The 25,012-nt window shown below is 39.4% G+C and overlaps 1 protein-coding gene across 3 annotated transcripts in view; it reads left to right on the forward strand.

Annotated features, from left to right (window-relative positions):
- Positions 1 to 25,012, forward strand: part of LOC128373368 (cGMP-dependent protein kinase 1) — a 79,163-nt gene that overhangs the window by 12,376 nt on the left and 41,775 nt on the right. For all 3 annotated transcript variants that reach the window (XM_053333670.1, XM_053333667.1, XM_053333668.1), the window contains exon 3: positions 16,592 to 16,705. In XM_053333670.1, coding sequence (XP_053189645.1) covers positions 16,592 to 16,705 — 114 coding nt within the window. The remainder of the gene's footprint in view (positions 1 to 16,591; positions 16,706 to 25,012) is intronic.

Genomic DNA, 25,012 nt, shown 5'->3' on the forward strand with positions numbered 1-25,012 from the left:
AAGTCAGATATGTAAAGAGTTGAACATGTAACTGTCATAATGCAAATGAAATGCAAACACAACTACAGATTGTGCCAACCGCCAACAGAGAACTGAGAGGAAAATTTGGAATGTGGGGCGGGGGAGATTATAGATTATATCTTTAATGTACTGACAGATGACAAATGTTATGAGAAACCACATCTTCAATGATCCTGTGTCTTGATTGAATCCAAACAGTTGTGGATAAAAAAGTGAAAGTCAGAGCATAAACCTGTAGATACTGAGCCAATAGTCTACATTTTTTGGTCCCATCTTTAGGTAGCGAGTAAATTTTAATCTCTCTCTGTCCCAGAGGCTGTGAGAAGATCACTCACCAGAGGTGACTCGTCATGCTAGGTCACGAGTGAGCAAGTGTCACACTGACATGATGAATAGGTTCCTCTCGAGTGCAACAGAAAGAAAGAAGAGAAAGATACAAATCTGAAAGAGAAATAATTGTTGAGGGGCTCTGTGATTTCCTGTCTGACAGTGATAGAGGAAAGAACTGTAGTGTAATTGGAAATAGGGCTTCAATACGTCAGTTATCATATGTCACTAATATCAAATGTTTGAGTAATTATTTCATATATTCAGATCCCTAGTACAAGCTTAACATATCTATCTTCAATTAACATTGTCATCTCCCTCTTGTTGCGCCCAGCTCTCTTCTATTCCCCTTTTGATTCGCCTCCCTTTTTGTTTCTCTCTCTCATGTTCCAGCGAGTCCCTTGCCTACAGTTCTCGCTCTAGCCTGTCCCTGGCCTTGACTTGTTTTGCATAAAAACAAATCTTAAAAGCATTAGCCCAAAGGGTGATGACTTTGTGCCAAGGTCTGAGGGAGGCCATTTCACTCTGTCACTTTTTAATCCATGCTGACAGGATGTCTGACTGTGCTGTGCCATGTCAAACATACGGCTTCGTCAGCTGAACATTGTACATCATTTTCCAAGCAAATGAAGTGTTCACTACTCAGGCAGTAATGTCATTTCTTATTGGGACTTGGCAGTCTAATCATTAACTTTTAGCCTTGAGGCTGACAGCATTTGTCATGCATCATGTAACTATAAGAGACTCAAGTAAACTACGCAAATACAAATATTAAATAATAATTTTGGTGTGCTACATTATTGATCTCTGTTAAAATAGAAATATTAAAACATTTTCATGAAAAAGACAGCATATCCATTATTTATGCTTCTCTAGTTAAACACCGGACTGACATTTCAGAGAATATCAGCCTCTCAGAGTAGTTAGCTTTTGTTGCAGACGCAACTGATAATCAAAGATCAGGAGCTATAGAAACAGAGTGGATTCTGGCACTGGTTTGCTGCTGTGATGAGACTGTCCGCTTGGCTGTAGCTGCCGTAGTGAATTATTATTGTATTTTGATCACATGCTCTGGGCTGCAAATGGCATCAGTCATCTTTAAAATACTGACTGTAACTGAGACAAAGGCTCACGTTTCCATGGAGATGAAATTGGTTTTCGCTTGGCTTTGTCAACCACAAACACCAGTACAGGGGGCGAATGATGACAATAACAAGTATAATCACATTCAATTATTATCAAGTATTTCCTCGACAGTAAAATGCCCATGAATTCCTTTAACCCTAACCCATAGGTGTCATTCAACTTAATCTAATGGAACTCTTTGTGCTAATAAATATAGGTAGCTCCGATTACACCTGTCCTGGAGGATCATGTTGCGGTAGTGTTGGTGATGTTAACAGTAAGCTTGTTAAAGGTGAAACGGAGCCGCCTAATCCTGAGCTGAGGGAGTAGAGATTTAATGATTTGTTTGGATGGCTTAAATAAATGGAAATACTAGGTTTGGGCCAAAATGCAAATCCATGAAAAGTACGTCATCAGTTGAGTCTAATTTACAATAACATGGTGATCATTGCACCTGTCAGTTGGGGAATGTTTAAAAAACTACACTGTTTTGTGTTGTTAACAAGAATGAGCTCATATCTAAAGTTCAGCTAAAGTAAAATTTGAAATCCCACAATGGTTACATGTAGTGCCTCATCTGAAGGTGAGCTTTCAGTGTTAACATTTAGTTATTAAATTAGATATCCATATAGAGCTGACAATAGTTATGATTAGCTTAATATTAGACATACAGGGGTTAGGTAAAGGTTTGGTGTTGTAAAATTTAGGCTAAAAATCTGGGCTGTAGTTCTTGGATGAGAAAGCTGAACTGAGCAGGTTTTTTTCTGTCTGACAAATTTATGCTGGTACAGGATGTGTTAGGTCTCTCCTGACTCAGTTTCCTGTCACAAGATTTGAATATTGAATATCACTTACAGTTCCTACTTTGTCTTGTAACACTTACCCTGAATGAGAAATGAGAACATTCAAAGAACAAAAATTGATTGAAAATTGATATTGATTCTGAATGTGTTATTATTGTTTCTATTTGTTATCTTGTACAGAGAATAACTGTCTGCCCCCACTGTATATTTTATAAAGATTACAGGAAGAGCAGACAGTAAAGTGTGGAGAGAAACTGAGCTCCAAACCCCAAGTGCTCACACTACATTGACAGTTTCCTTGACAGGCTTCCAAATCTAATGTAACCAACCATTGACACATTGTAGACCATTTTCCTCAGGTTGAGGTGTTCAGGGGATTTGAGATTACACCCAGGATCTGACATCTTCTCAACACGAATTGGACAGGATCCCAATTATTTTAATTGACCTACTGTTAGGTAAGGCAAGTATACTATTTGGATGGTTGCCTTCAAGAAGACTTAAGTGGTTGAAGTTTAAATGGGGCTTAAATGTTATCCCTTAATGTCGGAATATGACAGAAAACAAACAATGTAGAGTTTTGAGGCTTATGCTAAACCACTGCTGTCATTTTTCCTTCTGCTTCTCAAGATATACCTATGAATACTAATGTTAACCCACTGTGGCTCAATACTAGTTGTTTCTCTATAAGGGGAATACGCATTTGAAGCTTTCTGACACTCAAAACACTTGGTAGACAAGATTATGTGCGTCATCAAGCTGTCTCATCAATGTGTTTCCATTAGTTTCTAATCAAAAATAAACACTGGGGTAGCCGAATGGTTACTGTGCCTGAATATATACATGTAGGGGACCAGGGACATTACATAACTAAAGTCCATGGTTTGAGTCTGGCAAGGGACACTTGTTGTATGTCATGTGTATCCCTCTCCCCACCTGTTTCATGTTGACCCCTCCACCAATAATGGGCAAATAAAGGCTAGGACCAAAACACTGAGAAATGAGAAGCACAGGTGTCTGTTTACATTTCATTTCATGGCATATTTTACCCTGTGATAATTAACTTTAACCTTATCGCCTCTCCGCTAACGTGTAATACTTATTAAAACCTGACATGAAAATAAGTCTTTAGAGGTCCTCCTCACCATTCACTTTTTTATTAGAGAATTATCAAGTCCTATGAAATGTCTAACCAGCTTAACTAATCAGTTAACTCGCAACTAACCACCAGCTAATGAGCCAACAATGTAATCAACTGACTAAGGATTGAACTGGCATTCAGCAAGAGACAATAAATGTGTCCCTTTGAGGTTCTGACACCATGTTCCGGTTTAAAGGACTCATCGTTTCACTGTGCTATAGGATGGAGTCTAGAGAGAGACTCTCTGAGCTCACTGGTCAATGAGGCAGAGTAAAGGGAGATGGCTCCTCTCCCATCTTGAGCAGAGCTTAGAAATGCAATCAATAGAGGCACCTGAGTGTGACTCAATGTCATATGTGTGAAAGGACACACTATGTAAAAGAAATCAGAGGGACTATCTTGCGTTACTGCTGCTTCTACTACTACACTGCAAGAGCTGATTTCTAAGAAAGTAAAATAAACTTGTTTCAAGATAATTCTCGTCAAGCATTTTTTACATAAGAAAATTATTTTAAGAAAATATATCTCTCTTTTTCTTAATAAGTTTTTCCAGCTAATATCAAGTTGTATTTAACCAGTAACAAGATAACAACAAGATTGTTTTCCTTATTTTAAGACAGGGCTATTCTTAAAATACGAATTCTAACAAATGACAATGATAACTTTTTTTGGTTATTGTTGTTTGTTATTATTTATTCACTTTCAAAAGTCTCAACGACTGTATGCCATTTAAGAGTTACAGCTAATAGCAGAAATATATCAAAACAAAGTGCAAGGTCAACCTCAAGATCAAACTGAAGAACCTTACTCAAAACTCTTAGCAATTAATTTGTAATTGAATGCTACATGAACTCAGAGATTACTGAACTATTTATCTTTCTTGCAAAAAAGTGTGAAAAGGCAATTGAAAAAATTGCTAGATGAAAGTGTCAATAATGCATACAAGTTTGCTAATCAAATTACATTGTCATGAAACACAGTGCCTTTTACAATAGGCCTACATCAGGTGAGGCTTTGTCTAGTCTAGTTTTTTTGCTAGACTATAATCTTGCATCAGGGGCTAGAGTCCAGGCACCAATCTGATACCATGTAATTTATTAGAAATAGGATTCTATTCACTGGTTAGCTCCGTTAGCTCTGACACACTTCTTCTTCGCTGCTCTTAAAACAGTTGCACTATGCTGCCATGGGCAGCTGCTGTTTTAGAGGGGCGAAGAAGAATTGATCACCTGACACCTGTAACAAGGAGCTAACGTTAGCGCATCATGTCTGCGGTTTGGCAGTACTTCACAGTGGATGTTCCCACCAGTAAGACGGTGACATGCAACATATGCAAAGAAGCAATTTCGAGGGGTGGCACGAGTGTTGCTAATTTCAACACCAGCAACGTAATCAAACATTTGAAGACGTGTCACGCTAAAGAGTGCGAGGAATATACCAAAGCTAAAGGGAAAAAGAAGGACAAACTGCAGCAGCAAACTCTGGAAACTGCCTTTCTTATTTTACAATATTGTGGCTGCACTTTAATTTAAAAATAAATATTCATTCATGTTTTACCTGAGCCAGGCTTTACCACAATGATAATCATATCACAATCATGCAGACATAGTATGATTTTATTTCATTTTTTAAACACACTGGTATCGGTACTTGGTGTCGGCTGATTCCCACAGCACAAGTATCGGGAGGGGAAAAATGGTATCGGAACATGTCTAATCAAGGCATCAATTCTTGCAGCTAGCTAGATATAAAAGGATAAAAAGCTTTTAGGATGTGGAGGTAGTTGAATGGTTAGAGTGCATGCCACATAAGTAGGGGACCCTGGTTCAAATCCTGGCTGGAAGACTTTTGCTGCATGGAAAAAAAAATAAGAGACAATTTGGCTGGATTCAGGATTATTAGGCTTATTTTGAGAGGGGCCGTGCAGTGTACCACCTCTACAGTTATATGCACTGTTACTACTGCTGTTCATAAACTATCTACTGATCATAGTAATTATTATGATATATTCACATACTAATAAGGTGATGTTAAAATAGAAAATGTGTCGGGTTACAGAAACGTGATAACACAAACCCATTTCACTGCATTGTTGCCTGGCAACTTAACTAATGCAGACCTCAAATTGTAGCTGCTATTGCTGTCAAAGTAGTATCTTGGGAAAAGGCTCAGCAGAGTGAGGTTCACAAAGTCTGGTTTGATGTGCCCCAAAAAGTACAGCATCTTGACAACATTCAATAGAGAAAATGCTGCTCATTGTATCTCTACAGCATTGTACAGCAGTCAATTGTAGGTTAATAATGAACCTTACCCACTGCTGAGACTCCGGTTCTTCCTCTTTGCTGAAAAGACACCACATGGAACTCAATTTCAACTTTGTGGGTCTAAAATCGAATGTGAGATCGACTGCATGTGTGTGTATGTGTGCCCACTTATATGCACACAGTACCATTATAACCATGGAATTGACACACACATATAGCTAGCCCTCTTCAAAGCTATTGGTTCTCATGATAACTCTAATGAGACTCTCAGTAGAGGTTTATTAAGGCGTCATCAGGGGAAAAGGTGCTGGGTCTGTAATTGGAATGACATTTAAACACTCACCATTATTATCTCTCTTACACACACACACACGGTAAAGGGAACTGTGAGGATAAGGTGATGCCCCTCTATCTTTCCACTTACACGTGGTAACTTTTGAAATTTGCCCCTATAAAATGAAACAGCAGCAAGTGCAGAGAAACTAGATTGACACTTTATTAAATAAAATACATGTGTAATTACATTTTTGTGCTGTTGCTGGATGAAATGTCACATAAAGATATAGATTAATACTTGCACCTTTGGAGATCTCTATACATACAGAGAGAGTGTGTGTGTGTGTGTGTGCGTGCGTGTTAATTTCTTTTCTTCACTTGACAGACGTCACAGTTGATGCAATATTCAGGGATGAAAAATCAATTATTTTGAACGAATCTGCAGGAAATATTTTTACTTCCCGGCATTTTATGATTTGATTTCTAGTTTAAAGCTCAGAATGTAACAGTGAATTAACTAGAAGCAAAGCCTCGATAGATCAGCACTACACTGGAAACTGGGTTTTATTTATCAGAAGCAGTGAAAAGAGAAGAAAATGAATAAAGGCAAAAGCAGGAAATACAGTTTTATATTCAACACAACAGATTCAAATAGCTTATTGATTTTTTTCAGAAGGTGGGAAAATATCCAGCTGCAGTTGCTAATATGCCAAAGTGTAATGATTTGAAATACGTCTATCAAGAAAGCTATAACTTCAGCTAATGTGCCATTTATGTGCAAATAATGTGTATGCGTGTAGACTAATAATCTCACCTACCCTGAGCAGTACACCATCTGCCCTGAAACACCAAGTGAAAATCCTCTTTCTCTGATGTGTCTTTTTTCATTTGCCCTCTCTGCCTCTAAGTTGTTCTCTTTGTCACTTTCTCTCATTCATTCTCTCACTTACACACACACACATACTGGTACCAATTCAAAATGCTCAAATACGAGACCGGAGACATGCACGCTTCTTTTTATCACTCCTCCTTGCATTTTACTGACTGTGACCCCAATCTGTCCTTTTGTCACCATCTTCCCCAATTTGCTCGTTGCTTCTTCTTTTCCTCTACTGTCTTATTCCTCTGCTTTCCTCCTCCCATCTGTCCAGCTCACCTCATTTTCATTATACTTTCCACCTTTATATTCTATACCTTTATTTCTCTCTCACTCTCTCTGTCTCTTCTACTCCTCTGATTAGTGTGAGATGGCCTTTGTTTTTTGTTTTTTTTTATCTTCTCTGAACCCTAGAATAAGAATTGATCCCCATTTTCAATCTCTAGAGGTTGATGAATACACCTTAGTGAGAGAATTAATGAGCAATTTGTGAATGATCCCTGAGCCTTTATCCCCTTTGTGGATAACCCTGCTTTTGAGAGTTCTTCATCTGGAAAGACTATAAAAGCTGTGTGTGTGTGTGTGTGTGTGTGTGTGTGTGTGTGTGTGTGTGTGTGTGTGTGTGTGTGTGTGTGTGTGCACGTGTGACACAGGGAGAGTGGAGGAGGAAGAAAGAAAAGCAGAGACAGTCACAAAGAGCTCACAACCATCATATGAGCTGAATATTATGCAAATATTTGAAGCTCTATCCATTGCCTTGAACATAACCTGTACTGTATTGTGTATACTGCTGTTAGTATGTGTATGTATTGGGTGGTGGTGGGCTTGCACTTGGAGTAATGCTGAGAGTCTGCTGTGACTGGATAAGCTCTGTGCTTGCTGAGGTTCAAACTGAGAATACAAGATATAGCATGAGTAATCTGCTCTACTACAGTGACAGATAAATCCTCCCTTCACCTCTGGACTAGCAAGTTCACACTCATATACTGAACATGGCAATAGCTGCAAAAATAAAGGAAAAGTTAGAATTTAACAAAAGCATCCAGTAACATGTACAATTCTGCACTGGCTTTATGCAGATATAAAGATTGTTATCTGAGGACAGTGACAATGTCCAGCCTTGCAGGTTCACCAGAGTTTTTGGCTTTTATTAACTTACATTCTGAAAGAAAACTGAATACAATGAGCTTGAAGGCCTGTTTCATCAATCAGTGTCACTGGCATCAAGCTTTGCAGGACTTTGCGATAAGGGGGTTCTTTTAAATCTCTTCTGTCACTGCAGACATTTCATTGAATCTCCTGAGTTAAAATTAATCTCTTTGATGTCTTTTTGAACTTTGATTGCCTCTGTCAAATACCCTCATCTCCTGACATGGGAATCCTCACATTTTTGTGCTATGTATAATTCACTGTTATGAGCTGCCTTTGTGTGTGTGTGTATGTGTGTGTGGTAGTGTTAGTGTAGGTGCATTCACATACATACGCAGTCAGAGCTTATCACTGTTGTATCTTAATTACCTCAATTTCCAAAAGCGAATACAAAATATCTTTGCGTAAAGGTTGATAACAAAACACTTTGGACACTAAGGGATCTTGAAAAGGGTTTAGTGAAGCATAAAGGTTAAAGAAGCAGCATGTGATCCTTTCTTATGAAATACTTGCAAAACGAATGACATTCCCATGAGCCTTTGATTAGTGCGAACTGGCATATGTTAGCATGCTAACACGCCAAACAAAGATGATGAAAGTAGCAAATATTAAAACATCAACATGTTAGCATTTAGCTCAAAGCTTTGCTTACTAAGTACCGCCTCACAGAGTTGTTAAGAGTTACTGTAGACTGTGTCATCTTGTATACATGTGTACTTTTTATGCATGAAACTACTGTAAGTGTGTGTAATAATTGCAGACATCAACACTCTGGGATAAGACTGACAGTGAATCCCTCTAAGTGCCTTCTTATATGATCATACAGCAGGCTATTGAAATGAGAGTAGCCTGCGGAAATTAGAGGGGCCCATTATTGTGGTACTTTAGATGCCACATTAATCTGTATTCTGTTGCTGAAGCTGTCTAATTATGTCTGGTCTGCATAAAAGAAAGCTACAGTATGTGCACGTGGCGTGGTCGCCAACTGCTAATTACAACGCTGTGATTTGGTCTGTGAATACAAAATGCTAATTTTCACTGCCCCCTGCTCTGGCTATCAATCAGCTTGTCAACACAGGAAGCATTATCAGAGTTTGATAAGTAGAGGAGCAGCAGTGATGGGACCAGGCCTATTATAATGTTTTAATAAAAACAGAGAAAGGAGAGAGGCTCTAGACAAGGGAATATAACTGTCGTGTCTCACCTCAAATGTCCGATTACTTCCACTGAATGAAAGGAACTGTCAGTGTGAAGCAGAAGAGCTCCAAAAGAAGACATATATAGCACTGCAGTGTGTTCTTGCCTGAGCCTCGTCTCCAAAGTGGAATGTAAAAAAGGATGAAAGCAGCCGTCCTTCATACCCAGCTGACAGACTGTTTAGTGTCTTTAGGTCCCACCAACCACTTGTACAAAACTGCAGTGTAATTTTCCACCATGCTGTTGGCATGGAGCCCTGTGTGAGGATGCCTCAGTTGAGCTGAAAAAGATTTTTAAGTGCTTCTCATCTCAAACGATGTGATTCTCACCTATAGCATCAGGTGTTCCTGCTTGTCTTCCTGCTTCTTTCTCCCCTGCTGTGCCCGTTTCTCTTATCCTCTCTTCATATCTGCCTTCTTGCATTTCTCACCCCACTCCTGTTGTGATCTCCCCCGCTACTCTTGCTTTCCTTTTGTTGTCCCTGTAATATAAAAATGGCATAGATTTAAATCTGGTGTTTGATGTCAGGTATTTTGCACCAACCAACAGAGCAGTGCATATATAAATACAAAACTGTTTGCTCTTGTCAAGTTAAAAGGTAGCACCTATGTCTCTCAATAAGAGGCAACTTAACTTAATGCACTCCAGCTTAAACAGCTGAATGTTGTGCTTTACTAGTCAGTCAGCTGATTAACTCAACATATCCTGTTCAGTTCTCACTCAGTTCAAGAGTCAGGAGAAGGAGAACGTTTTGAGAGAAAACAACTGACCAATGTGAGTCCCAAATTATCCTCTATATTAGGGTTAATTATTCACATACTTTACAAGTTGAAAAATTTTGGTATGACTTCATACAACATCCCCATTAATGGCTTTCAGCTGCACAGCACAGGAACTGCAATCCCCCTCTTCCCTCTTCTGTGGGTAAGATCCCTGAAGCTGCTGTGGTACACAGACTTCTCCACAAGTTTGTTGACAGAAAGCTCACAACAGCCACCAAGTATATTTTTAGTAGGTGCTGCAGACGTGCTGCTCCACAGGATGAGGGATTCAGGGCAAAAATCTCATCGTCTTTCTGTTTGTCCTTCACTCCATGCTTTGTGTAGGAGATCCAGAGTTACCTTCACTACAACTGAGAGTACTTTCAGACAGCGAGCAATTTCCCACCCCCGCCTCCATTATTTCCAATGAAAACACTACTGTTATGTAATAAAAACTACAATATTATTGGTGGCAGCTGCAGTGGCAAGGAAAGAGAGGGCAGCTGCTGCTCATGTAAACGTACAAGTTGCTGCCATGGCTCACTGTGTGGTCATGGAAACCCAGGGAAACACTGTCACAAGAGGGTAACAAACATAGCAAACACAAAAAAAAAAACAATGTCTTTGGAGCAACATCAGTTACAATGTTTGATTATCCAGTCTGGATTAATACACAGTGTTTAATATAGATGTTAAAAGAGTCATACTGCTAACCATTCTTTCTACTTCAAGCCTGTGTGACCACAATACTTATCTATGTCAAGATGTTACAGAAGTGGATGGCAGCGCCCTTCTGCCACCATTTAAACACTTTTGCTGAAAGTATTCTAACATTTGCATTCTGCAAGTTGAAAATAGAGCACCTAACAATTACTTTGATTATCTGTTGATTATTTTCTAGTAGTTGTCTGGTCCTTAAAATGTCAGAAAATGGTGAAAACGGTTGATTGCTGTTTGCCAGAGCCCAAAGCTCAAATGTCTGTCTTTGCCCACAACCTGAAAATATTCTGTTTAGTATCATATAGGACTAAAGAAACCACATTTGAATAGCTGGAATCAGAGAATTTTGACTTTTTTTTCTTGAACAATGACTCAAAACTATTAATCAATTATCAAAATAGTTGGCAATGAGTTAAATAGTGGGCAACTAATGGATTATTCTGCTAATTGCTGCAGCTCTAGTTGAAAACAGATTTCTATTTAACACCATTGCCTTCACCCTCCATCCCCAGACTCTCCCCAGCCATGCATCATCCTACTGCTTGTATTCTTTCAGCTCTGTTACACACTTATACAAACATGGATTCCCTGAAACAACAGCAGTCAGTGTTTCTGTCATTTCCAGTGCCAGGGTGTTTTGAACTTGAATTAAGTCTCTACCATTCTGAGCCATCCTCCGCAATTAATAACATAACAGAGCTGTTCCTCTCTCTCTTCCTCTGCCTCTCTCTGTGTTTGTTCTTGCTGTTCTGGCTTCGGCTCACATCCTTATTTTCTTAAACTCTAGGGTTAATTTTGTTTTTAACTGGAAAGAATTGGTAATGCAGGGCTTGTGCTTGAACACTAATGCAGAACAAACTAATAATTACTGAACATAGTCACAGTTCTGTGATCAGGAAGAATGACCATTTTTTAAAAATGGCGATTAATTTAATAAGGTCCATTTATTAGCCTCAGACACATTTTGACATCTTACCCTTTGAATATCTCTCTACTGAATGTGAAGCAGAGTGCTGCATTCTTCTTGAGATCAATTTATTTTATTTTTCAGTTGCTGGTGTCTCCTCGCTGTGCTGCCACTATGAATATTTTTCTGTTGAATGTTTGGGTTTTTTGATGTCATATTGTTCTCTTTGAAAAACAAGGTGAAAACATAAATAACTGCTCTGAGCTGATGTACTAAAAAAAGCTACCATTACAGCCCCATTTCAGTCAAGCTTTTGAATAAACTGCAATTTATGAGACCGTTCGGACCGCATCTTTTAAAGAAAAAAAAGAAAAGGCAGATGGAATTTTCTGAGCCCATCTTGGTCCCTATTGAATTGATCCCACGCTTGACCAAAAGAGCTTTCAGCCTCGGTCGTCTTTTCTCCCAAGGCTTTTCCTCCACCAAACAAAACTGTCAGACAGACTATGACTGTTTTTCTCACAGAAAACGCTGTTGAACCTGAAGTCAGACGTGTCAACTTGGGCATTGTACCACCTGAAAACAATTCTGTGGTAATGGCTCCATTTTTGCTCAGCGGGAACAGGATAAAACAATGTTCTGCTTGATGTGGTGTCAGTTTTCCTGTGTGGTTCTAATGGATAGGGATAAGATTTCGTAATTTGACCCTCTCTGCAGTGGTGGAAGAACAAGGCCAATCAGGATGGGATGGTGGTTGTATGTTATCCTCTATGGGATTTGAACTCCCTCACATCCTGTTTCTTGATGTTCATTTTGTGCTGCTCGGGAAACATAAAAACTGTCAATGGAAGAGGAGGAGGAATCAAACACTATCCTGTGCCTGACCCTTGAAACTCACATTTATTTATGGACATGGTCTAGTGGCCTCAGTGTGAATGACTCCACGTGGAAGTTAACAGATGTCCTTTTCATGTATTTTGGTGCTAACAGAGAATTTTGTCACATGAGGCTTACAGCAGCATGTTTAAATCAATCAAGCTTTGTAACTATCACACTTTCTGTAAAAGACAAATGACTTACTAGAGACAAACTGGTCCTTATACATCACAGAGGACTAGTAGGAGCACGTTCACTTTTTTTTGTATGAGATTAAAATCAACCCAAAACACAGAGGAATGATTTGGAATGCAGAATCACATCTGACTAGAGCCAGAGGGAAGTCTGCTTGGAGGTCTGTCCTGATGCCCTGCGACAAGGAGCGCAGTACTGTGTGCATTCAAATGATCAGACATTAACATAGCTGCATAGCCTCAGGGGTTGGAGACATACTGTGATACATCGACAGTGAAAAATCTAATTGCTTAACATTATACATACAGTATTTTATGTATTTTGAATTTTTCAGTTCCTCCTATTATCGCAGTTTTAATTTGCCTTCAGACGACACGTACACGGCTATTGTTACATGGCTCAGTGAGATGTAAATGCACTGTACTTTGATATCAGATCAGCTGCCCAAAGAGAGAGAGCACATTTGCCTGTGGTGTTGTTGTTTGAATAAGATTTGAATAGCACTTGCATACGAGAGGTGAATTTCAAGTACGTTTGGTCCTTCCGTAATAAAGAATGTGATAAAGCAGGCCTTATTAGACACGAAAACAGGAAGCTTGACCATGTGCTTGTGTGTGTGGACATGGGTCCAACTACTCACCTTCCTCTGGCCTGAAACATTACACGGCTCTGCACAGGAAATTAATAGTTTTGCCCAAGCCAAGCCTTACTGTAAGTTTCTACTACCTGATGTTGCTTTCCTTATCCTGACATGAACCCACAAGACACTGCTGTTTTTCAATCATAGACTGCCCTGCATTGCACTTCATGAGGCTCTGTGTCTTGTGTCCTTGCAGGACATCAGTAATCTGTACAGATACAGATATATAGATCTTTTTTCTGTGTGTCACTGCAGAGCCCCTCTTTGTTTGCACTCCACCATAGACTTTCCTCCTCTTGAGACTAATAGTTGAGAGACTAATAGTTAGAACCACCCAGCAACAACCAACATTTTTTCATTCGTTTGTTGTGATACAGCAAAGCTCAACAGGCATTGCAAACATTGTGTTTGAGGCTGATGACAGACAGCTCCCTCCTTCACTCAGACAACAACCATGTCTACACCTGATTAGAAAAATGCACCAAACACACAGGGATGTCTTTGGTATTTCCTTACAATTTTCAAACAAGAAAAACACAGCAGCTGTCGAGAGACCTTTGCTGATTTCCATTCATCAGTTTCTGAGCTCTGCTGCATTCCCTATCTATGACACCCAGGTTGAACAGGTCCAGGAGCCTTCGAGAGGTGATGAGTCACGTCATCATCTAAACCCCCCTCACAGTTCACTGATTAGTCTGACACATACTATATGTGTTGAACTCAATCAGTTCTTATTGGCTGCTCTCCAGAGTTAAATCTTATAGTGAATTGAGCTCACTAATTATAGTCTATAGACTTTCTGAGACAAGACTGACACAACAAATAATATTTCAACTGTACTCAGTTTATGAAACCTGCAATTGCTTTTGTGAACAAACACAAGGGGTACTTATGAAGTGATCGATTTTATGCTCATAAAAGTGACAAAGATCAGTTTGTTTGGAAGGAGTAGAAGGTGAAATGTGACAAATTACAATGTACAAACAGTGTTTTCATCATTTTTCTATGTTCATAAAGCAAAACCATGATTACTTATCAGCACAGCCACATTGTGATGGTGAATTTTATATAATTCTTACTTTCATCAATAAGTCCGTTTTAGAGGAGGATAGTTCCTAATACTGCCTTAATCAGAGTTAAGTTTTTCTGTCCTGTGTTGGGTTTTGCCATTACTGCCATTAACACAGCATTGTTAAATATCTGAAAGTAACTTTTTATGGCATAACATTTCCATTTTCTCAACTGTTTCTTCATTATTTGAGGGGAAAAGCTGTTACGAGAAGGCACAAAAAGGCTGTTAAACAAGGGCAGGAAAGTAGACGGCTTGATGGTTGCATTCTTTAAGAGATTAAGATTTTCCACTGTGTATCGTTTCATGCTGAACGTAAATGGAAAATACATTGTTTATTATGTTGAAAATGGCCCTCCATAGTTTCATTAAGATGTAAAAAAAACTATGCAACAGAATTAGTTCTGAGACAGGCAAGTTTTTTGGAGGCTTTTTGTCAAAGGGGTTTGAGGCCTTCTCCAACAAGATAACGTGTCAAACTGTTTCCTCTGAGGATGATTCGCCTACTCGTATTATCTTGCTATATTTCATCAGTTGCCTAGAGCAGACTTTAAGTATTTTCTATGGGTTTTTGCTCTCGGTGAATCACAGTTATAGTCTCGCTGGAATGCAGAGTTTCCAGGAAAGCATATATCCTCGATGAGGCTTGTCTAAACACAGTGGCAGCAGTCATCCCCGAGTTGCAGGAGCAATGAGCTTTCTACACTGTTGAAGAAGAAATTGATATACTAGCTTAAGGGTTTTTTCATATGTACTTGTTGGCAAAATCCCATTTTTATTGGAGTATATTGTATTAATGAGATGAATGCGGTCAGTGATCCCTTAAAGGATAAGTTCACGTTGTTTTGAGTCTATCTTAGGGCAATACTTGCATGCCCATATGTAGATCAAAAGGGTTTTGGTTGCTGTATTTCCTCAATGCAGGCTATCAAAAGAGTTTTTCCAAAAGCAATTGTAAGAGATAAGCAATAAATCCACAGTCCTCGTTCTGTGTTGCTCCTCAAGTTCAGCTGAAGATAATGTGATGCTTAAAGTAGTCCGAAAAAATCAAATCGAGTGGGTATTGCCCAAAGTTAGTCTTTTGAGTGGCACATTCCCTTTTTTGTGTTTTCCCCAGACAGCAGTTCCCTGTTGAGCTGAGGTGGACAGACTATAAGAAAAATAAATCTGCCAGAAGAAATTTGGCAGTTAACATGCTGTAACTTTGGAAGTTGACTTTGCAAAATACCACTGAAGCAATCCTGTTTTCTAGAAATTACATTACCAACCTGTAAAATAACAAACACAACAAAGTTTAACAGTGTTGTTGTTACTATTAACGGATGTGCTACTGATAAATTTGATATTCTGGGGGGAAAAAAGAAAAACACTTTTGTTTTCTGCCAGATGTCTTAATTAACATTTCCTCATTATGTTTCCTGAAAACCTGCTATTGCTATAGAGATTTGGTAATAATAAATATTATTGAGGAGACGGGGCTGATTCATATCGATTTCGGCTTAACTTCAGAAAGTATTATTACAGCAAACTATGACTTGACTCTCATTATTGGCATTGGAATCACATTAATAATGAATCATGTCTGTGTGGTCAGGAAGAATTATTACAGTGACTAAAAAGTGTTTCAATGTACAGACCATACAAGCATGTGAATGTTGTTTTAAGATGTGAACCTGTTCTTTCAACATTGCTATATCAGTCCACCTATGCCAGAAATGTTAGGTCATGTAAAACGTATGTTAGCATTGGAAAAGAATGGTGAATGTGTGAATTGATAAACACTAAAATTATTATTTTAGAACATTTCTTGTGATATCCCACATTCAGTATACTGATCACAACAGTCTGTACCTTAAGGCAGAGCATACTGTGTCTGTGAGTGATGGAGTATTAAGCGTTAAGCAGATTTTTCTCAAGTTGGTGCTACTGCAATGCAATTTAACAAGGCCATGCACAAGTCTTGGTAGAAGGCCAGTAGTCCTTGGAAACTCCACAGCTCTGCAAAATAATCTTATTTTTTTTCTAGACCAGTGAGTCAAGAACAATCTGGCTGAGTGCCCCTAAAATGAAGCAAAGGCCCTCAGATACCTATCATCCACTCCATTTCATTACTAAAAGTTTGTTTGCTCCTCATATTGAATGTAGCAAAAGACTCATACACCTGGGTAATCAGGCAGGAGAATAAATGCATTTTGAATAGCATTATGTCTAATGTCTAATCTGTATTTCTTTGTACGTTTCAGACGGCAAGGTGGAGGTGACAAAGGAGAGCCTGAAGCTCTGCACCATGGGGCCAGGAAAGGTGTTCGGAGAGCTGGCTATTCTCTACAACTGCACCAGGACTGCCACTGTCAAGAGTGAGTCTCCACAGGCACCTGGAAAAACATCCGAAGTGCTTGCATAAATCTGTGTTGAAGGTCCACATGTTTCTCCAGATGACAGATAACGTCACTTACTCACACACATCTCTCTCTCACACACACACTGAAATCTGTTGCCTTTGTCTCTAGAATTAGGGGTTTTTCTGCCAGTGAGTTATCAGTCCTGCGTCGACACAGAGAAGGTGATCACACTGTCACTGTATGAATGGGTGCGTGAAACACAGCGATAGCATTGTTACTCGGTCATGATAAAACACATCCCATCCCCAGTCCACTTTGCTTTCACAACACTGCAGTTAAGTGGCTTGCGAGATCCCTAGTGAGCTAAATGGCAAGGTTTACTGCCTCTGCTCTTTCATGTGTCAGAGCTCCAGCTATAAAGGATGCACAGCGGTGAGTAGGTGGTCTATCAGACTAGAGATTTGAATAGTCAGCCTAATAGAGTAAGGAGAGGAGACTGAGGAAGGAGAGGACAGATGGTTGACCACGCACATTTGAGAACTAGTGTGTTATAAGAGAGTGTGTCAGGAAGAAAAATGTGTGTTTATGCGAGGCAGGAAATGGGAAATAGCTAGAAATGTGTCTTAGGATAGAGTGATAAATAGACTCACTAAAGGTGAGATGAGATAAGGTCTGTTGGTTTAAAGTGCACATGCACATAGTTTAAACTGAAATAAAGGAATGTAGGGGAGGGTCTTCTTAAGTGCCAATATGAACTAAATGGGTAATGTTAATGTAATAATAAGTAATTATATTACTTTTGTCATATATGTGTGCATGATTATTGATAGTACTGGCAGACCATATATGATAGACCATTCATGATATTGTTGTTGTATTACTTATATGTAGTCTAAACGTGTGTTGGAAGAACTCAGTAAAATCACAGTTGAACTGGTAAATAATTCTACACACTGTGAGCTGGTTAACTTGTCTTTGTTTGGGGTGAAAATCTGTGTGTGACCCAGCTATGAATGAATGCATGAAGTGCATAGTGGGGGGGTCGGGGGTCTCTTGGGCCCATAAAGGAGGGGATGAGGAGGCAAGAGTTGAAGTGCAGAGGCAACGTGTCGGTGATGGCGTCAAGGTTGCACACCCCTTGCTGACCCCTTTCATGTCCCGTGATCCCAAACCTCTGACCAGCCAACCTGACAGAGCTCCTGTTGCTATGGCAACAAGTGTCTACAGGGAGATGAGCCAACTCTTGTGGGATAAAATATTCCCCTTCCCACAGGCGACACAGAGTCTGTCTGTTTTCTTTTTGTATATTCTTTTGCCTTCCACCAGTGCACTGGCCTGTCCTTCCCACCGGTGTCTCGAGAGGTGTACGTAAGAGCTTTGCCAGTGAGGTGGCCGCTTAATAAAAACTCTGCATGGAACAAATGATGTAACTGTCTACATTGGCAGAGGTGTGTTTACAGTCTAACAGGGTCACTGGCACTGTTTCTGAGGGTGGCTGTCTTTGTTTTAATTTATGTGTCTACATAAGAATGTACAGAGGAATTCAGCTACCACATAGTCCGTTAGAGGTGACGGCCTCCGATGGAAATCACACAACAACCTCATGAGTGTGTAGTAGGGTTCAGCTAATTTGAGCTACATGCGGTAGGAGGTAGGAGAATTTATCCTGCAATTTCAATTTACACCGTGTGGTCTCCTAAGTCAAACGCATGAGTAATTACATCTCGTCTTTTAGATGATGAACCTGCTAATGTGGACTCAGAGGAGTTCATGCATGAAACTGTGTACAGCATCCATTCTCTATCCTTCAACAGCATAGGTAACTCATAATGTAATGATATCATTGTTAACTGTGATAATGACGAGATTATTCGAGTCTGTCACCTATTAAAAGTACTCTCAGAAACAATTTAGAGCCATTACATAAAATGACTCAATTAGAGAAACTGTGTGTGGTTCTGATTTGTACACGGTGCTTTGAACACAGTCAGACTAATCAAGAGCACACACAAAGCTTTTCCATCACAAAGTCTTTAAGTAGCTGAAATAATGATAATTTTCAGTGTTTCTTTGTTTCAGAACTTCTGGTGGAGTTCGCAACGTCTGCGACAACTATTTTAACTTGATTTTTAAGTCAGCTGGAGAAAAGAAAGATTGTTTAATTAGTTTCAGTGAGAGTAAAATGATCTTGAAGGGTCATATCCCAGATGTCCCAGTCTTAAAGGACCGGTACCGTGATTTTGCCTAATTTAGCCCATTTACTTCATTATATTTTACATGAGTGCAAAGCGGGCAGTATTTATTTCATATTCATTTCAGAATATTATGAAAGTTAACTTTTCACATATTTGAAACTGGCTTGATTTCAGTAATTCATCACAGTGAGCCTTGTGTTTGATTGCTTTCCAAATCAATCTGCACTGTCTTAAAACAAAGTGGTGACAGGACTCTGACAACAGTAAAACACACACATAATGTGCACTATCATAGATTATCTATCACTTCATTTTGAAACCTTGTCAGTCAAACCACACTGGTTTGAATGGAGCTGACGATCGCCTAGAAAGAAGGTGGTTAGCTAGCACAGCAATATCTTGGATATATAGTTTAAAAAAAGCTAAATCACTGCTCTGGTTGGCTAAATGACCATAACATTGTACAATTAAAAGGCTCAGAAAAATAAATACACTAAATCAATAATATAGATTTCAATCAACTATTTATTTATCCATTTATGTTGGAACCAGTCACACTTTTTCATGTGGATGTATTACAGGGATTAGACAAAATTGCAATTGGTTGAATTTGTACTAATTCATTCCCTTGAATTATTGTAATTTCCTGGAGGGACTGAGAGGGCTATTGGTTTACCATCATGTGAGGGCTTGCTTGCACTTTCCCAACAGAAATGGATCCTGTTAAGTAAGTTTTCGTGCCCTGACTTGAGCCTTTAGAGATGCACTTACACCTTGTCTGTACACTGCACTCAACAGGCTTGGCTAATCGATATGTTATGTTTAGTTCCAGGATACAGACACACTTAAGTGGAGAGTTATGACCATGATGGGCGTATAGCTCTGCCAGTAGTAGCAAATGAGGTGGGATTATAGATGAAGGAAGGAAGAAAAGTGCTGGATTAGACTCAGTTTACATAAAAGGTCTGCTTTATCATCTAATTTTGACCACAATTAAGAAGATATTGGCCAAAGAGAAGAGAAGAAAAGGGTAGGGGTGATGGACAAAAGAGAATGGTGATAAATAAAGTACAGGAGTGACAGACACTTCAAGGGAATTGAGATGAAATTGTTTTGTTTTTTTGTCTACAGACAGAAGTGATATAGGGGCCTTCTGCTCCTTTATAGCATAAAAGTGTCATTCATTTAGACTTGGACATGACAGCTAACCAGGATGCAATTCAGCACGGAGTGACATACAGTAAAGCTATGCTGCATTAGGCAATACTGCATTACATGACATCAGTGGTAAAGACATAATTTGAAAAAATAATGTTGTGTGGCCCAGTCTATTTTTTGTAAAGACTATTGAAAAATAAATCATAAGTCCACTAGCTTTTTTTCTATCCCAGGGCACAATCCTCCTTAGCAACTGCAGAAAACTGCTGCTCTAGGTCAAGGTCCAAGGTCAAGAACAACCTTTCAAGCTCAAATATGAACCTTATTAGAATATTCAAATATCATACTAGAGTGTGGTACAAAGATTAAAAAAAAATCTGCATAATGTTCAGTCACATTGGCTCTAAACAAGGAATTCTAACAATGTTTTTGGAGCAGTCCTTCCTTAGAGACTGAGGTCACTGCCAGTCACTACTAACATAATCAGTGAGACTGATTATCTGCGTTCTCCATCTTAATGATAGTGGTCTCAGACGTCACTGCAGAAACTCAGCGGAGCCCTGAGTTGGGATCATATCTAATGCACACGAATGCTTGGGCATATGACTAGATTATGATACTTTTCGAACAGTAACAATGTCATAATTCATTTTGAGAAGTACCGAGCCAGACAGAACATTTAAAGGGAGATTCAGATGAGGTGGAGCGTGTGTTTGAAAGGAAATCCTATTTGGTACAACCCATTAAGTAGACCATTGGGTATTTGCCAGCACAGACACACGTACACACACATACACACACACATATTCTCTCTTCCTATCACTCACTCTTTCACACAAATAGTTAGAGAACTGTGTTTTACATGCAGATTTGACAAGCATTTATTCTCATGATGATCAATGTCCACATTAGGCGGTCATTTTTTATAATAGGATGTCTTTCATGGTCCCATGCACATTTGAAAATTAGGTTTCAGTTGTCTAAAGGAGCGTGTGTCTGCTGGTATTGGGAAAAACAAGTTTAGCTATGAAAATGGCTGCATTAAATTGACTGGAAACTAAATGACTCAGGGTTAAAATCTGAGGGCTGTTGCACTGACAACTTGTCTTCCCCCTTTTCATCGGAGAATTTGACAAATAAAGCAATCAAATTGCACTCACAAACTGCACGGATATACACAAACATGCATTTTGACAGGTGCCATTTTATGTGTAAAACTGTCTTTCACTTCAGTATGCTCTATAGATGAAACATGACAGCTAGTAGAGGGTGAATGTTAAGCAACGTTTGGGTGTTAGTATTCATACACACACTCGTGAATTATTAAAAACAGCACTTGCTATCATGGTATCACAGGAAGAAAATGAAGCCATTGCAGCAGCATTGTTCTGGAGACTTCAGAGAATGGTCCTTGTTACAGTGATAGCTCAGCTGTTTAAAAGCACTTCCTTCCGCTGGGAGTGAGCAAAGAGTCATCTTTCTAATCAGCCTGAGAGAGGGTAGAATGTGCATGTGAGTGTGTGTAAATGTGTGCGTGTGTGTAGTAGACGGCGTCTGCTCAGTCTCAGGAATCACCCTGCCTGCGTTGAGTGAATCTTGTTTTGGCAGAAAGAGATAAGTTACAGGTTTGACTCCTTGGAGAACCAGGCACCAAGTTAAACATCATCATCACTGCTACGGAAGGCAGAGAGCGGCAGCTTTTACTGGGGAGCCTGTTGTGTGTAAATAATAAAACTGTTGCTTGTATGGCTGTCAGTGTGCATTAGTATGCACTCATTATCTGTCATTCTCTTAATCTTGTGGCCACTTTGTGTGTGTATACTGTGTACCTCATCTTTTCCATAATTACTTCCCTGATTGGTCCTCTTGTGTCTATGACATATCTTCTTCACCTCTTCATCACACAGAAATCCTCACTACCTACTAAGCATTTTTCACACTTGACTTGATAATGAAGCCTTTCTGTGACTGAGCAGTGTGATTCCACAACATTATTACCTTGTCGTGGCCTTGTCACTCTTGGATCTAAGACCTGGCACAGAATATCAAGCACCAGTTACTGGCCCCACGAGCAATGTGCTTTCAATATGAATAAAATAAAGTGGATACAAAAGCACCCTCCTTACAAAAATCATACTTCCGTGCTTCATCTTACTTCTTCTGAAAAACCAGAGTGGGAGCTTTCAATTTGCGCCTCAAATGGGTAAATTTCTTATAAATTCAACTGAATGTGAAAACAAGGACACAGCTATAAACCCTCCACTAGGCTAATATTTCTGCATGCTGACAGTGGAAACCTGCTGGAGTGAGTGTTTGCTCTGCTGTACACTGATCTTACATAACTCTGTGTATATTAGCTACATTTAACACCAAAGCAAATAGCATATCGCCAGTGATTTCTTCCTTCCATTTAGTCATCATTTTTAGATTCATAATCTTTACAATTACACTCCAGTCACAGATATGAGCTCTCCTTGGGAGTAAATGTCACTCATTTGAAAGCTTAGATGCTTGCAACACCACAGGCATGTTCATTCATCTATATTTGTGCGGCTGTGGCTCATTTGGCCGGCTGTGGCTCAGGAGGTAGAGCGGTCGTCCTTCAATTGGAAGATTGGCAGTTCAAATCCCGACACTTAACCCCAAATTGCTCCCGTTGCTGCGCCAACGGTATGAGAATGAATGGTCAAATTCCCTCTGATTAGCAGGTTGGTACCCTGTGTGGTAGCTCCTGCCATCAATGTATGAATGAGTTGTAACGTAAAGTGCTTTGAGTGGTCGTAAAGACTAGAAAGGTGCTATATAAGTACAGTCCATTTATTTGTGTTATTTTTTCTCATTCAATATTTTCATATAAAACAAACCATTTGTACTTGGCTTGCTTCTTTGCATTGCTTATTTCAATTAAATCAAAATCAGATAAAAGTGAAAAACATTGGAGATGACAGAGTAATATGTTCTGTATACTGTGCAATAATAGGTTAACAGCTGTAATCTATAAAGATAAGTCTAAAAAATATGAGGAAATGAAAATACGGGACAGGCAGGCTGTCTTAATATCTACTGGCAAGTCGTTTCAAACTTATTTGGATTTGGGAAGGGAGAGAGGGAGCTATATTTACTGAAGACGGTACAAACTGTACTGTTGAGTTAGTGAGTGGATGACCTCAGAGATGCAGATGTAGAGTACGATAAGTAGAGTATACCACAGAGATGTAAAGCCACTGCAGCTTTCACAGAGAAACAACAAAATAGATTCATTTTTGTGCACCAAGGGTAGACCTGTCCACCATCATCAGACAGGGCCCGGCTGTGAAGAGTTGGGAGATAAGGGCTCTTCAGTAAAGATATTGAGTGCAGTCTTAACAAGGGACACAGAGGCATCATCTGCTGTGCTGCTGTGTCTTTTCCAATCTTTTGCTATTAACCTTAAAGCGAGGGTAGGTGATGTATTTTAGAAGCATTTTTTGTTATATTTGTTGAAATTCTATGTACATTTTGACAGGAATGAACAAATCAGCAAAACATCTACTATGTGTGTTGGGGACAGGCCTGTAATAAGTCCGTTCAGCCAAAATAAAGTGATTGGACGGATTATCTGCCTGTCAACCTACCTACCTGCCTATGTGCGTACTCAGCCTGTTCACTCATTGCGCATGAATCTACAACAAGTCTAGACAGACAACAAGTTTGGAGACCAGGCAAGTAGTGATGATGGATAGGAAGCAGCAACAGGACTGCTTGAATTGCAGAAGGAGAAAAGAATAATACGAGAATCTCAACAGAACAGAATTAAAATGACTCCCAGAAGTGAAAAGCAGTGATAGATTTTTATGCATCAATGCGGTTTCAAGTCAGATTCTGACCTGTCTCTGCACCCTGGTGCTGCTACTCCCAATTGGAACTCAGTTTAAAGCTGCTGGTCCCGGTCCGGCTCTCTGACAGACTGATGGCTTTGGAGGTTTTGGAGGTGGACAATGACAGAGATGCGAATTCAAGCAGAGAGATGGGACACGCATAATGTTTGTATCAGACTTCAAATAGGAGGGAGGCGGTCCTGTTTACAGTTTCCTGTTTACTGAAGGTTGTTGTGCCTTGAGAAAAAGCTGTGCGTGTGAGTGAGTGCAATAATTAACACCATTGTGTTGCATGTGCGTATGCTAATGTCCATTCTCATCAGGTGGGAGGAGCTTAGGACAGAGAAGGGAGTGGGGAGAACTGCAGAAGAAAAGCTTTATTTTCAAATTCTGGCTATTTTCTTTATGCCTTTTCCAGAACCCTACTGAGCTCAGCTTTAATTAGAGGTGCAACGTAGAGCAAGGAAATGAAAGCCAGACGATGAGATAGACATACAAATGAATCCGCAGACAAACATTCAAATGCAAAACTGAGAGAATTGGGAAATGGGCTGTATGGTTTATTTAGACAATCCAAATGAGAATGCACACCAGCAGTAAGACAATAAATAGAGATAAAATGAATATCTGAAAAAGCACCACACAAAACAGCATGAATTAATATTAATGATGATAATGTAAAAAAACAAAACAAACAAAGCTTAATAACTGGAATCTCATTTGCTGTAAGCTTAATGATGTCCTGATTGTTTTTTTATTAAAGTTAGGGGACCATTACTCTCCTTTCATCACCTAATACTTGTGTGCGCAGAGGTTAAAGAGAACTACTGTCATGGTATGAAGGTTTTCTATGGATAACCTAAGAAAATGCAGAAACAGGGATGGAGAGAAGCCACAAAGAATGTCTCTGGTAGATAAAATTCCAGTGGGACTGAGAGGGGAAAAAAATCTTCTCTGTTTCCATGGCTGCCATGGTAACACTGTTGCCAGAGTGCAGCAAGAAATGTGGTGGTAAAATGGTGACGGTGGCATCGTAGCCTCCACCCAGCTGTTTGAAGTCACGATTGTTGTGCTGGTCACTGCATGAATTTTTGTCTGATGTTGGTGTGTGT

Source organism: Scomber japonicus, chromosome 14, assembly GCF_027409825.1.
Source record: "Scomber japonicus isolate fScoJap1 chromosome 14, fScoJap1.pri, whole genome shotgun sequence".
In the NCBI taxonomy this organism is placed as follows: Eukaryota; Metazoa; Chordata; class Actinopteri; order Scombriformes; family Scombridae; genus Scomber; species Scomber japonicus.